At 41.8% G+C, this 16008-nt stretch overlaps 1 protein-coding gene across 1 annotated transcript in view; it reads right to left on the bottom strand.

Moving 5' to 3' along the window:
• Window positions 1-7593: 7593 nt before the first annotated feature.
• Window positions 7594-16008, bottom strand: part of mmp24 (matrix metallopeptidase 24) — a 239811-nt gene continuing 231396 nt past the window's right edge. The window contains exon 10 of the mRNA XM_034165909.1: window positions 7594-7969. Within this exon, the coding sequence (XP_034021800.1) occupies window positions 7605-7969 (365 nt within the window). The 3' untranslated portion in view covers window positions 7594-7604. The remainder of the gene's footprint in view (window positions 7970-16008) is intronic.

Raw genomic sequence — 16008 nt, 5'->3', positions numbered from 1 at the left:
GAAGCCCAGGTTGCTTCTCCAAAAGCCGGAATTGTGATTCATGCCGTGTGATATGTCAAAATGCATAGAACACTGCCATCTACTGGTGACCAGTTATACCACAGTGTTGTCAACCGCAGGATTTTAAAATTATCTGTAGGTTTCCAAAACCTGAGAGTGCCCACACGTGGAGATAAAAACAAATCATAGATCTGACAGGTTTAGTTGTACAGTGTGTGGTGTCCGCCACACGGTAAAAACAACACACACAAACAGATTTCACACACGAACATTTCCAGATGAGACACCTCACTTTCTGATTGGCTGCATGTCACATTTAGCTCCTCATGTCCTTCTGAGCAGATCAAAGCACTCTTACAAACCACACACCGCAGGAATATCTGATAAGATTATATATATACGAGGTCTGTCAATAAAGTATAGGTCCTTTTATTTTTTTCAAAAACTATATGGATTTCATTCATATGTTTTTACGTCAGACATGCTTGAACCCTCATGCGCATGCGTGGGTTTTTCCACGCCTGTCGGTGACGTCATTCGCCTGTGAGCACTCCTTGTGGGAGGAGTCGTCCAGCCCCTCGTCGGAATTCCTTTGTCTGAGAAGTTGCTGAGAGACTGGCGCTTTGTTTGATCAAAATTTTTTCTAAACCTGTGAGTCACATCGAAGTGGACACAGTTCGAAAAAGTAAGCTGGTTTTCAGTGAAAATTTTAACAGCTGATGAGAGATTTTGAGGTGATACTGTCGCTTTCCCACAGTGCGAGATGTCGCGCAGTGCTCTCCGGCGCCGTCGTCAGCCTGTATCAAGCTGAAAACCTCCACATTTCAGGCTCTGTTGATCCAGGACGTCATGAGAGAACAGAGAAGTTTCAGAAGAAGTCGGTTTCAGCATTTTATCCAGATATTCCACTGTTAAAGGAGATTTTTTTTAATGCAAGACGTGCGGACGGATTGCAGCGTCGGCTCGCAGCCGCCGCGACGCTCCGCCACAGGAAAAACACCTTTGTTGGAAGCCTTAAGGACAAGCTGGAACATGTCCAGCTGTTAAACAATTTCTCATATACTCACTCCACTGAAAGCCATCAAAAGCCGCCTGGATTTTACAAATGGTTATCAACACGGAGGTGTTTTTCGTGTGCCGCCGCACCACGTCGGCTGCGTCCCGACGCGCGAACCCGTCCACACATCTTTCATTAAAAAAATCTCCTTTAACAGTGGAATATCCGGATAAAATGCCGAAACCGACTTCTTCTGAAACTTCTCTGTTCTCTCACGACGTCCTGGATCAACAGAGCCTGAAATGTGGAGGTTTTCAGCTTGAAACAGGCTGATGACGGCGCCTGAGAGCGCTGCGCGACGTCTCGCACCGTGGGAAGTCCTTAAAGCGACAGTATCACCTCAAAATCTCTCATCAGCCATTAAAATTTTCACTGAAAACCAGCTTAATTTTTCGAACCGTGTCCACTTCGATGTGTCTCACAGGTTTAGAAAAAATTTTGATCAAACAAAGCGGCAGTCTCTCAGCAACTTCTCAGACAAAGGAATTCCGACGAGGGGCTGGACGACTCCTCCCACAAGGAGTGTTCACAGGCGGATGACGTCACCAACAGGCGTGGAAAAACTCACGCATGCGCACGAGGGTTCAAGCATGTCTGACGTAAAAACATATGAATGAAATCCATATAGTTTTTGAAAAAAATAAAAAGGACCTATACTTTATTGACAGCCCTCGTGTATATATATATATATATATATATATATATATATATATATATATATATTTATTTAGCATCATCCCGATTGTTGGAGCATTCTTAAGATTGTCGGAAGGGGAAGATCGGGTCCGATATCGGCCTAATTATCTTGCCATGTGAACCAGGTTTGATGATATGACACCTCACGGAGCAACCGACTGATCTGTTATAACACCACACCGAACCTGTTTTCACTATTATTTGATTTCTTTGTGCGACTGACATCGTTATTCAAGCATTCAAAAAGCGATTCCTATCGCCACACAATTCCAACACACGAGAACGTTTTTTGACAGTTCTTGTTATTGAAAGAAACTTTGTCTCCCTAACCAGATAGAGTTGTGATGTCATCACTCGTGCACTTAGGCACTGTCTAGCGGGATCTTGAGAATTTCTTTCTTCCTTTTATACAAATGAAAAAAATGACATATTTTACAAAAGCACATTTATTTGTAAACACTAACACATTACATTGATTCACCTATGTTGGTTTTTACATAGAATGAATGAATCAACTAATCAGTATGAGCGGAGGCTTAGGTTACCCATAATCCCCTTTGGGGATCTGTGTGTTAATGTTCAAATCTTATTTTAAAATGAACAGATATGTGTTATATATCACTTTGTACATTTTAAGAGGTTACATTAATGTAGTTATTCTATCTGGAATAATTTTCTTTTAAAGCAAATCCATAATTCAAACCTGCTTTCAATTTCAAGACCTCTGCCTCATCGCGGCACCACGAATTCTTGTCAGGGTAAATGACGGGCTTGTCTTTTTGTGCGCTGCCCCATGGTTCATTGGCTGTTTGGGTTTGTGATCGCCATTGGTTCTATCAGAAGCTTTGGCGGTGTTTAAACTCAAAATCAGCTTCTTAGTAGTTGAGAGCGTATGGGAGGCAAAATTTTAAGTTATCGGTTATCTGTAGCTTCCGACAGGTTTTTAGGCAGTTTATCGGTTCAGTGTTAAAAAATATAACTTTTCAGTTAGCTGATTACCAGTTATCAAGCCAACGTTTTGGTTAGCTGTGCCCACCAATGGTTTTTAAATTTCCTTGCATTTCTCCTTTATCTGGATCGTACCCAAAATCTAGCCCACGTTCAGTATTATCTTTCGTTAAAAGGGTTTGTACCGCTGACTGCTGATGTTTTATGTGGAGTTGTACCAATATTCAGTTCATAAATAAACAGGATTATCTTCCAGTCTATATATTTATTTATTATTTAAAATGTTTGGGCTCTACCTCTTTATTTGGCAGCAACCAATAGAATTGGTTGCTGCCAAATAAAGATAGATTCAAATAGAATCTATTCCACGCTCTGTGCAGACTTTTCAAAATCAACTGTATGAGCATGCACTGTGTTCAAAATTAAAAACAAAAAAGCCTGGCTGTTTCTGTGGATCTGCCAAAAAATATTTTACTTTGTTTTCCAGATCAGCAGTGAACAGAAGCAGCCACAAACAAAATGTCCTTAAGTCGCAGCAAGTAATTAACACTGCTCCTTCTCCTTATAATTAACAAAACAAAATGTGTTCAAATGTAACGAGGTGTGTTTTTGTGTTGATAATCCCACTTTAGGTTTAATGCCAAAAACTAAAGTGACACTTTGGCACATTTGAGGAAGAACTAAAGCTTGTTAAATGTTTCGGTCACAATAAAAGCACTTGAAACCTGCCACAGTCTCACATGTGCGACACCGACTGAACACGGACGCCCAACCTGGTGTATAACGCAAGATGAATACAAAGTGCAACAATAACCAAGAATGAGATGTTGCAGAGCTACAGACAGACACTGGAAGAGATAAACGCACACACAATAAATAAATAAATAAATAAATACATGGATGAGGAGACTTACAGGAGGACAATAAGAGCAGGATTAAAGCAGGGATGTCGAGGGCAAGTCACCCGTGTTACAGCGCTGTGAACAGAAGTACTTCATTAAGCTCAGTCGATGTTGTTGCGCAGCCAGAATACTAACACAACCACCCCCCGACCCCTCTCTCTTTTTCCTCACATCTCTTCACCTTGTCACTTTCCTCCTTTTCTGCAGTTGCTGCTTTTTCATATTTCTGTCATTCCAAATCTCCCTTTTTGAAAAAAAAGAGAGTGAAAAGTACAGAAGCTTGTTCTATGCATTCCAGACAAGTTTAGAATTGAAGTAGTTGAGCTGTGGCTGTGCAGTTTGTTAAACGCACTCTGTCTGCTGAGACAGCGATAAGGCCGATGAAACAACATTCTCTCTTTATATGCTGACAACGTGCTGTTGTACCTCCACAACATTCATTAGTCCCACATGCGTAAGTCAAAATATTATCCAAAATGTTTTGCCCATCAACCACAAAGAGTGGACGGCAAGAAAGAGCCTCAAAAGAAAAGCCACAATGGCTCCTACTGGCTGGTTAAAGTACAGGTTTTTAACTCCACCTCCACCTTGCAAATTAAGTGCCACAGAGGACATATATAAAACTTTAAGGGCCCCTCCACACATAACACGAAAGACACAGAAACCGGAAGAATATCCGTAAACCAAACACAAAGCCACGAACCATCATGCGCGTGCATGAACACAGTGCGAGCAGCTGGGACGTGTTGCACCACATCGCGCCGCTGATGTGGAGAAAAATAAAAATGGGTTGATATAAATAATAAATAAAAGGGGACGCAATACAGAACCCTGTGGATAAATAACCCTGTGGTTAAATAAAAAATAAATGCCACTCACGGGATTCGAACCTGCAATTTACAAAAACTCTGATTACCAGACAGAAACATTATCACTGCTTTATAACAGGAGTGAAAAATCAACAAGTAGATGAATATATTTTCGTTAAAAAGAGAAAAAGGCGCCATGATAACTGAACAAATGGAATTTGTTATGGCGTATTTCTGCTGATACGTGACTGAAAGTGGCACATTTGTCACACTGTTGGCTTGTCACCTGCGGCGCATCGCCCACAGGACACGCATGTCCTGTCACACAGACATGACATTCAGATCACTTGCTGTGTGTCCACATGAACTGACGGTCCATTTCAGCTGGGACAGCCTGTCAATGTGCGCGCTCTCCAGCCTGTCGCAAAAGCGATATATGTTTTTATGTATTTCCACATGAGGACAGCAAGCACACAAACGCTTGGACAGTTATGGTTGTGAGGTCATGTCTGTCAAAACACGGTACGTGTTCTGCAGCTGTGACATCCAGAACCAGAGGCACGAAACACGCACACGTGTTGTGGGGAGAGCTGACACTCTGACGCGCCATGTGTACTTGGCAATGCCACAGTTGTGGGGGCACTTAGACAAATTTCACATGCAGCTCGAAAGTGATCGCCTGCTCACTATTTTCGTGCTGACAGTGCAAATGGCCACACATTTCCTAAGTGATCCGTGAGCAGTATTAGATGTTTGTGTGTGTCACCTGCTGCGAGATGGATCAAATGGGCTCTCAAAGGGCACACTCTGTCTTCCTGCTGCTTGTGTGCGTGAATGGTTGTAGTGACAGGTGTACGAGGCGTTAGAGGCAGCTCCGATTTTTTACGACTGGCATGCAATTCCTCCTTTGTGCACTAGTCGGCTTCAATCGTGTTATATGTGAAGGGGGCCTAAAGTACACGCCCACTGAAATCATTCTTTAAAATTTCTTATTTTATGAAGCTGAAACTGGTGCACGCTTCCCAAAACCAATGTTTCTGAACATTTCCTTTTGTAAACATAAAAGGGGCAGTGACTGCCCTATTTACCTTGTAGCCGCAGGAAAACATTAGCTGTGACTGTGACTAATACCTGTGTTATTAATTTGCACGTGTGTCAACTCAACTGAGCAAATATTTCACATTTGGATTTTTCCTTTTAGTTTTGTAATCTATTAAACATTAAAGCTACAGTGTGTAGGATTTAAGGGTGTTTACTAACAGACACGGGATATAGTATATTCATAAACATCTGTTCATTAGAGTAGAGAAGCTTGAATCTTCGACTGGACTGGGTTGCTTGACACGAGGACGTTTCGCTTCAAATCGCAGAAGCTTCCTCAGCTAAAATTCTTGCTCTGGTAGTCTGACTTCTGTCTTGACTCTTGTAGAGAAGAGTCAAGACAGAAGTCAGACTACCAGACTACAAGGGTCAAGACAGAAGTCAGACTACCAGAGCAAGAATTTTAGCTGAGGAAGCTTCTGCGATTTGAAGCGAAACGTCCTCGCTTCAAGCAACCCAGTCCAGTCGAAGATTCAAGCTTCTCTACTATGGAAACCATCTGGACAACTGAGAGCCTACACAGAAACATTGTTCATCAGAGTATAATTTACCTGCAAGAACAAATCAGTATTTTTTGATGAGCTTAGAACGAGTCCTTCATATATACATGGGAGCGAGCCCCCTCATAGAGGCAGCTGTGTTATACCACCATCTTGATACAGTAACCCAAAAAGGACATAATTACTGCCTCTCGCATTTTGCAGAAGTAAAAGAAGACGTTGCTCCTCTGTACACTGTCTACCGGTTGCTAGTGCAGGCTAACAAGTTTGAGAACCCTCATTTTTTTTTGAAAAGGCGGATCATACGTATCTACTTATCACAAGAGAAAGTAAGGAAGCATGAAAAAAAGAGCAAAAAATGTGAATGGAATCAATATTGTGCCCAGAGACAGCATAATGCCATCTTTAACCTCACCACTAGGTGGCACTAAATCCTACAACCTGTAGCTTTAAACTGCGCTGCAGGTATAATTTCTATGTTAATAATCAATGTTATTTCATTTCATGAAATAAAGCATCATATTTTAAGTAAAACACCCAAATTCACTCACATGTATTGACTGTGCAGAAACAAAAACTGTACTGGTTGTACTTTGGCTTCATTTTTGCACAGTGTGACAGAAAGTAACTGCACCAGCTGTCTCCAATTACAGTCGATGGTTTGGCCACACAGAAAAAACAAAACAACAACAACAAACCAATTTCCTGGTGTATTTAATATAAAGGTGAAATAATCTTGCTCGTCCAAAGGTCTGTCTATCTGATGCGAATTTTAAGTCTATAAATGTTAATGGTGATGTGTGTGTGGAGTGTTTGGTGAAAAAATTAAAAAAGAGAGAGAAAAAGGTCCTTTTTGACAAGTTTATGCTTCTATCAAACCGGAGACAAAATAAATAAATAAATAAATAATAATAACAAAAATTCCAAAGACAGATCCTTGGTTTTTCATTTGTTATGGCCTTACTACCTACATTTTAACTTCAAGTTTTATACTTTTGAACCACATTTTTTTTTAAAGTTACGTTTTCTCTGACTTAGCTGAAGGCCGTCACTGACACAAGCTGTTGGTCAAACACACTTAAAGGTGGTGTCTGGCTTATTATTCGAGCATTGCCTGCTCCAAACCTTTTCTTTTTTTGTCACTGAGAAGAAGAGTCGTGTAATACAGGTCCTAGAAAAGGTTCAAAGTTCACAGTCGCTCTTTTGACCCCCATTTGCTTCCCTACGTCATCCACAGAAGCTGTGCTTCGGCTGGATCCGTTCTGTTCTCGCGGTTGTTAGCCGTGTTTGCTTGTCCACATCTGCCGAGGAACAGCTTCCAAGACGCAATTCGTCCTCATTTACGATGACACACAAGTCTCTTGTACGCACACAGAGACACACTTTTAGCTAAAGTCTACATCTACTTCAGCGGAGCATTTTCGATATGCGCCCTCCTCATAATGTTTTTACTAGCTAGCACAGTTAGCATCCTTTGACATTATCTTTACATTGTTCTGGGACAGCACAGCTAGCCTTCACATCCATTAGCCAACAAAAGCATTTACTTTTTTTTTGTTGTTTTTTAGCTCTTCAAAATAAGTGTTCCGTGTCATACCCACTCCTGGACGGGGTATTTGTAGTAGGGCTGCGTTATGGCGTTCTGCTGCACGCCTTTGTTTTTGAACTGAAAGATGGTATAAACTAGGACCAGGATGCAAAGCGACAGGATGCAGGGGATCACCACAGCGATGGCGTTGACCGTGGTCGGCACGTCGTTGATAGTCACCATGATGTCCACGTCATCGAGGGGCAGCTGGCGGTCACCTCGGTTGCCGTTAACGCCCCCGTGTTCCATGTCAGACTGGTCACAGCCCATCCAGTCGCGCAAGATGGACTTTGGATAGCCAGGTTCCACAGTCAGCTTCTGGTTGTCGAATTTCCAGTACTCCTTGCCTTTGTAGAAGTAGGTGTAGTCTGAGGATTTGGGGGGGGTGGGGGGTGAGAGAAGGACGAGGAAGTAAAAGAACAGAGGAAGGTCAAGTCTAGATCAACAGTTGTATGTCGTATTTTCCAGAGTATAAGTTGCACCTTTTTCTGTATTATCATTCTGCATTCTTGTATTGTACTTCTTACTATTTATTATTTGGGTTTATTTTGCTTCATCCTTTGATTCTTGTGAAAGTCCTATATAAATAGTTACTATAATTATTATTATGAATAACAAATGCATGATTTTTCGCTATATACACTCACCGGCCACTTTATTAGGTACACCTTGCTAGTATAGAACTGCCTTAATTCTTCATGGCACAGATTCAACAAGGTGTTGGAAACATTCCTCAGAGATGTTGGTCCATACTGACATGATGGCATCACACAGTCACCCATTCAACCAATCTGTCCATCATCCTCTGTCCTTTGACAGCAACAAGGCATTTTTTTCCACACAGCTGCCGCTTACTGGATATCTTCTCTTTTTTGGACCATTCTCTGTAAAGCCTAGAGATGGTTGTGAGTGAAAATTCCAGTAGATCAGCAGTTTCTGAAATACTGAGACCAGCCCGTCTGACACCAACAACCACGCCACGTTCTAAGTCACTTAAATCCCATTTCTTCCTCATTCTGATGCTCTGTTTGAACTTTAGCAAGTCATCTTCACCACATCTAGATTCCTAAATGCATTGAGCTGCTGCCATGTGATTGGCTGATTAGCTATTTGTGCTAACAAGCAATAGACCGTTGTTACATTTTCAGTGTGCATGCACAGCGGTTGCGGGACAAAGGGTGAACTCCCAAATCCGTTGCCTGGCGTGGGGGGCCATGCATTAAATGTATATTCATGCAAAACATCTCCAAGGAGCGACTCTCCGTGCCGGCTAAGGAGGACCTGATGTCCTCTTCAGCATGGATACATGACGGGTCGGGCTGGACCTGTCACATTAGCATTTATTCCTGTTTGCAGGGATTTGTTTCGGATGGAAATAACAGGTTTTGACAGAAACATTAAGATGTATGTCGGATTCGAGTCATGTCTGGACAGGAATATGAGGCTCGATGTGAAATTTAATGCTCCCCAGACCCCTTATATGGACACTTTGGTTTACGATAAATTCAGAGGTTGTCTGAGAGCTGCTGGGGACAGACGAGGACAAGCCAAGTGACCCAGAGACCTCAGAGCGCAGGAGTCTACATGTACACATTAAAAGGCACTGCCCCCCGTGCCCCATGGCGTTTTACATGAGTGACCTGCGGAGTACTCAGTGCGCATGCGCGAAACAATGTAGCAACGGTCTATTGAACAAGTGTACCCAGTGGTGGGCACAGCTAACCAAAACGTTAGCTTCGATAACCATTAATCCGATAACTGAAAAGTTATCTTTTATGACGCTAAACTGATAAACTTCTAAAAAATTATCTTTATTACAGATATCTGATAACTTTTAGTATTGATTCAGATGCAGCCACAGCAGATTACACTGTTGGCTTCTGATAAACCAGTTTCACTTTCACTTTTTGCTGTTGGGTAAATTCAAGGATCACAAACACATAAGAATGCACAAAAATGAATGAATAAAAAAAATAAAACCCCAAACACTGTCCCCATCTTTCAAAAGCAGTAAAACACAGTATTAAAAGTTACAGTTTATCTCGGTATTATATACACCATCATTTACGAACTGAAAAGCTGCTGCTTTTTTCACACACTTTGAACCTTGCGGCTTAAACAACCAAAATACGTCCATTAATGCATTGATGGGCAGAGTAAAATACACGTAGTAAATATAAATTCTTACCTGTTAGTTTCAGTGGGATTCATCTGAATAAATAATCCACATAAAGCGTCCATTTATTAAAAAAAAATCCAAAACAGTGTCTAAATGGTGATAAAAAGTCCCTCTGTACACGCAGCTGCGCCGTGAGTGCTCCTCTCCTCCACCGAGTCTCGGTGATTAAATTACAGCCACAAAGAAATTAAATAAAATAATATTAAAATTAGTCTGTTTTGTTCTTGTGTCGAGCGGACTCACTCACTGTAACGTCCAAAGTGAACCTGAACCACACTACCCACAATGCTCCCTGCATCAACTGGCCAATCACATTTTGCGCTTAATGATGACATCATCAGCAAGCGACAAGCAGCCAGCCTGCTACAAACACAAAATGTTTGATTTTAGGGTTTACAAAAATTTCTGACCGTTAAACTTTGCTCACTTTACCAGCAAAAAAATGTTATCGAACTGAAAGTTATCGGAACTAAATTTATCAGAAGATAATTGGTCTGATGATGGTTTTAAAACTTATCAGAAAAGCTAATCCGCTAGCAAAAACATTAACTTCGATAATTATCTGTTATCGGATTAGCTGAACTGTGCCCACCACTGGGTGTACCTAATAAAGTGGCTGGTGATCATAAGCCGAATGTTGCACCATCAAACTTTGGTGTTCTAGCTAATTATTTAAAACCAGCTGTCAAGAATTTGGAAGTGATATTCAATAGCTGCTTGAGGTTCGAACAACAGATAAACTCTGGCTAAAGTAAAGTTCTTCCTCAGTAGATGTGACCTTGAGAGGCCCATTCATGCTTTCATCAGCTCCAGACTTGATTACTGTCATGTGCTTTACACTGGTGTTAACCAGTCGTCTCTTTCACGCCTCCAACTGGTGCAAATGCTGCTGCTCGTCTTTAAACGAACACGTCCCTAAGTGAGCATATTACGCCTGTACTTTACTCACTCCACTGGCTTCCAGTTTATTTTAGAATTGCTTTGAAGATTTTAATATTTGTTTTTAAGGCTATTAATGGCCTTGCATCCTCTTACCTGTCTGAAATTTTAACTCCGCACAATTACAGGAGGACATTAGGGGCATCTGGGCAGCTTTACTTAGATGTTCTGAGGACAAAATAGTTCGTGTGATCGTGTTTGTGCGGCAGCAGACTGTGGAACAAGTTACCTCCTGATTTACACACTATTCCTGACTGAGCACTTTATAAATCAAAGGTCAAGACTTATCTATTTAAACTGGCTTTTAATAAATAGTGGTGCTGTGATGTGTTTTGTTTATATGTGTCATTTTAACTCTATTGTATGTTTGTTTCATTTTTGTGAATTCTTGATCTTTGATTTTACTGTAGAACACCTTGGACACTGTCTGGCTGCTGTAAAGGGCTACAGAAACAAATGTTGATTGATGATTAAATTTGCAAATCCTCTCAAATCAGAAAAATTCCATGACTTGTACGCTGGAAAATACTGTAGTTATTAACATTGTTACATACACAGTTACAACCTGCTACACAAAATAACAATAATAAACTGTGCAGAGTTGGACACGCACTGATGATGTGCACTTGAGGTCAAAAAGCTAGGAACCAAAACATCTAAAAACTCCTCAGTGTTCTCTAAATTCTCCAAATGTTGCATTCAGGAGAACAGTTATACGTACAACACCAACGACTACTTTTCTTCAAACTTTTTCCTTCATTTTAAATCTTCCCATGCTCAGTGTCCTCACTTCTCCCTCTCTTCCAGATATCCCTGTGGAGAAGAATCTCATTAGAGGCAATAACGCTTCGACTGTGACACAGCGGTTATAGGCTGCTACAGTCTTTGTCCCGGCGGTGCTTGTTTTAAAAATTTTTTTCATTGAAGGGTAATATTAGGTGATGCCTGTGAGACAGCTACTGTAGCTGGCAGATTAATGGAGTCGCACAACAGCGCGCACACACCTGCACGCCCGTACGCATGCACAGTTAAACCCACAGTGTGCTGGAAAATCCTAAGTGGTTTGCTCTCTGAGGCGGTCACCTGTAAAGCACATTTTGAACCCACCAACACCTCGACAAAGAGCTTTGAACTTCATAATCTACACAAAGAGATCAAGTTAGAACTTCACTACTTTTTGCTTGTCTGTTTTTCGCAAAGGTTTCCAATTTAACTCCATCATCACAACCAGACCACAAACATTTGTTCAGTATTTGATGCTGCATTTTATGTTTTGCTTCTCTTCATCTTTCTCCCGCTAGGGGTCGCCACGGCAGATTGACCGTTTCCATCTCACCCTGTCCTCTGTATCTTCCTCCCTCAGCACATCCATAAACCTCCTCTTTGGTCTCCCTCTTCTCCTCCTGCCTGGTGGCTCCATCCTCAGCATCCTTCTCCCTATATACCCTGGGTCCCTCCTCTGCACATGTCCAAACCATCTCAATCTCACCTCTGTCTCCAAGCTGTCCTACCTGAGCTGTCCCTCTGATATGTTCATTCCTAATCTTGTCCATTCTCATCACTCCAAAAGAGAATCTCAACATCTTCAGCTCTGCCACCTCCAGCTCTGCCTCCTGTCTTCTTGTTAGAGCCACCGTCATCTGCAAACATCATCGTCCATATACTCCTGCCTGATCTCATCAGTCAACCTGTCCATCACCACTGCATACAAGAAAGGACTCAGAGCTGATCTTTGATGTAATCCCACCTTGAATGAGTCTTTCATTTCTACTGTGCATCGCACTGCTGTCACATTATCCTGTACAAGTCCTGCACTACCATCACATACTTCTCTGCCACTCCGGATTGCCTCATACAATACCACAGCTCTTCTCTTGGCACCCTGTCATAAGCTTTCTCTAAACCCACAAACACACAATGTAACTCCTTCTGCCTTCTCTATACTCTTCCATTAGTATTCTCAGAGCAAACATTACATCAGTAGTGCTTTTTCCTGGCCTGAAACCATATTGCTGCTCACAGATCTTCACCTGTTTTCTAAGCCTAGCTTCTACTACTCTTTCCCATAACTTCATGCTGTGGCTGATCAACTTTATGCCTCTGTAGTTACTGCAGCTCTGCACATCACACTTGTTATTAAAAACAGGAACAAGCAGCCTTTTCCACTTCTCAGGCATCCTCTCACTTTCCAAGATTTTATTAAACAATCTGGTTAGAAACTCTACTGCCATCTCTCCAAGACATTTCCATGCCTCCACAGGACTGTCATCTGGACTCACTGCCTTTTCACTCTTCATCCTTTTCATACCTGCCTTCACTTTATCCTTACTTATCCCTTGTACTTCCGGACTTAGTCTCACCACATCATCCAGCCTTTTCTCTCTCTTATTTTCTTCATTCATCAGATCCTCAAAATATTCCCTCCACCTTCTCAACACACTCCCCCTGCTTGTCAGCACATTACCATCTGCATATTTACCACCCTAACCTGCTGCACATCCTTTCCAGCTCTGTCCCTTTGAACAATTGGAACTGAATTGGCTCCACCCCACAGGATGTTGAATTGGAATTTGAACTGGAATTACAGGAAGTGGAATTAAATTCATTGCAATTCAGAGAAATTCCTTATAGCCAAGTAATGGGAAGAATTTGTCACATTTAACAAAGGTATTGGCTTAAAATACTTTGCAAACACTAAAAAAAAAATTTCCTCCATTTTGAATAATGTGTAATATGCTTTTTATTCAAAAATGAACAAATGACAGAAAACTGTGATAAATGCACACACACTGACACTCATCTTCAACTGCTTATCCAAGATAAAGGTCGCAGGGTGCTGGAGCCTATCCCAGCAATCACAGGGCGTGAGGGAGGGTACACCCTGGATAGGACACCAGTCCATTGCAGTGTCACATATTAACAGACAAACACATTCACACCTGCACACACACCTACGGACAATTTAATGTTTCCAATCCACCTAACCTGCATGTCTCTGGATTTGGGAGGACGCCGGAGCACCCGGAGGGAACTCACACAAACATGTGGAGAACATGCAAACTCCACACAGAAAGGCCACAGGTGGGAATCGATCTCATGACCTTCTCGCTGTGAGGTAACAGTGCTAACCACTAATCCACTGCACTGCCTGTGGTAAATGCAATAATCATTTATTACACTTCTTAATTTATAAGGTAACATTGCTGCTGCATCTAATTGTCATAAGTTCCTCAAAGGTTTCATCATTGAGATGACATTTTTCTGGTTGGAATATCTTCTCTGTAACACTAAAGTTCCTCTCAAGAGATGCAGAGGATATAGGTATGGCCATATATTTGCAGGCAAGTGCAGCTAGGTTTGAAAAACCTGGTTTTCTTTCCAAAACACCAAAGGATCAGCAAGGCAGTGTCAACTGGCAGAGCAGCTGATTGGCTTTCCATGTAGGAAGAGAGTCTGGGGTGTTTCCTTGTCTGGGTACTGATGTCAAACGTGGCACTGACTTTTGGGGAAGTGGATTTGATTTTTTGCAGAGAGGAGATTTTTAAGTTCCCCTCTTTTAAACTCAAACTCCTGTCTACAAGAGCGCTTTGCTTTCAAGAGATATTCCAAAGTGGAGTAATAAGGTTTGGACTTAGGAAAGTGAGAAACTCATGTAGGTTTAAGTAGTTTGGCGATTATCTGGAGAGAGAGAGACAGAGAGAGAAGGTCCTCATGCACAAGGAAACAAGTTACAGTATGTTTCAAGAAGTGAATAATTTTTAATACATTAGTTTTTTTATTATGATCACAACAGTGATACCAATGCCATAGCCATGACTATCAAAATAAAAGTCAAATAACAAATCTCTTAACTTACTTGTAGACACTGTTTGAAATTTGAAGCTGCCTTGATGGAGCCACAGACTGGAATACTGCAGTACTTGCAGATGGCTCCCGGTGTCCTTGTGGGAATTAGCTCACCAAATGATCTAGTACAGGTGGCCTTTTAGGTCAATTATCCTTATCCATGTTGCCGTTATCACAAACTTTGGAATTTTTTTTCTGGTAACTAGCTCTGACCATCAAGAGGCTTTCAAACAAATGTCCTGAAATGGCTTGGCAACCATTTTGAATACTTGGATAAAGTAAAGCATCTGGGAAATTAAGTATATTTACACCATTTTCCATACTTTGAAAGTTATAATATATCAAATTAAATTATCTATTTTATAGATGATGCTTTTATTCTTAACTGTCAACGAGAAACATAATTAAAATATAATGTGTACATGAATTTCATGTACACATTATACCCCTCTAAATCTGAGGCCATGGTTCTCAGCAGGAAACCGATGCCTACTCTGGGTAGGGAATGCGGTCTTGCCCCAAGTGAAGGAGTTCAAGTACCTCGGGGTCTTGTTCACGAGTGAGGGGACAATGGAGCGTGAGATTGGCCGGAGAATCAGTGGAGCAGGGGCGGTATTACATTCGTACTGTTGTGGCAAAAAGGGAGCTGAGCCAAAAGCTGAAGCTCTCGATCTACTAGTCAATCTTCATTCCTCCTCTCACCTATGGTCATGAGGTTCAAGACCGAAAGAACGAGGTTGCGGACACAAGCGGATGAAATGGGCTTCTTTAGGAGGGTGGCTGGTGTCACCCTTAGAGATAGGGTGAGAAGCTCGGTCATCCGTGGGGAGCTCGAAGTAGAGTTGCTGCACCTTCACGTTGAAAGGACCCAGCTGAGGTGGTTTGGGCATCTGGTAAGGATGCCTCCTGGGCACCTCCCTAGGGAGGTGTTCTAAGTATGTGCATCTGGGAGGAGAACCTGGGGAAGACCCAGGGCTAGGTGGAGAGATTATATCTCCACACTGGCCTGGGAATGCCTCCGGATCCACCAGTCGGAGGGGGTCAGTGTGGCCCAGGAAAGAAAGTCTGAGCTCCCCTGCTGGAGCTGTTGCCCCTGCGACCCGATCCCAGATAAGTTGTTGAAGATGAGTGAGTGTGAAGGTCATAGCAATAATATTTGTATGAAAAATGCAAAACAGTCATGAAAGGAATATATACTGTAATGCATGATTCTGGAATATACCAAAATCATCAACTGGAATTTCATGGACTTTAAATTCTACTTCCTTCAATTAGAATTTGAATGGCCATTCTACTTCCTTACTTCAAAGTCAAAAACGGAGGAACAAAGGAGACAATATTTCCTTCCATAAATAAGTGGTTTTGGTTATTCTTGTCACTTTGTTTGTGATATTTGGATGATAAACAGCTGTATGTTTCCTGCCGTACCTGTGTCGCCCGATG

The sequence above is a fragment of the Thalassophryne amazonica genome, chromosome 3 (assembly GCF_902500255.1).
Source record: "Thalassophryne amazonica chromosome 3, fThaAma1.1, whole genome shotgun sequence".
Taxonomy (NCBI): Eukaryota; Metazoa; Chordata; class Actinopteri; order Batrachoidiformes; family Batrachoididae; genus Thalassophryne; species Thalassophryne amazonica.
This window is presented reverse-complemented; position numbering and strand designations above follow the sequence as displayed.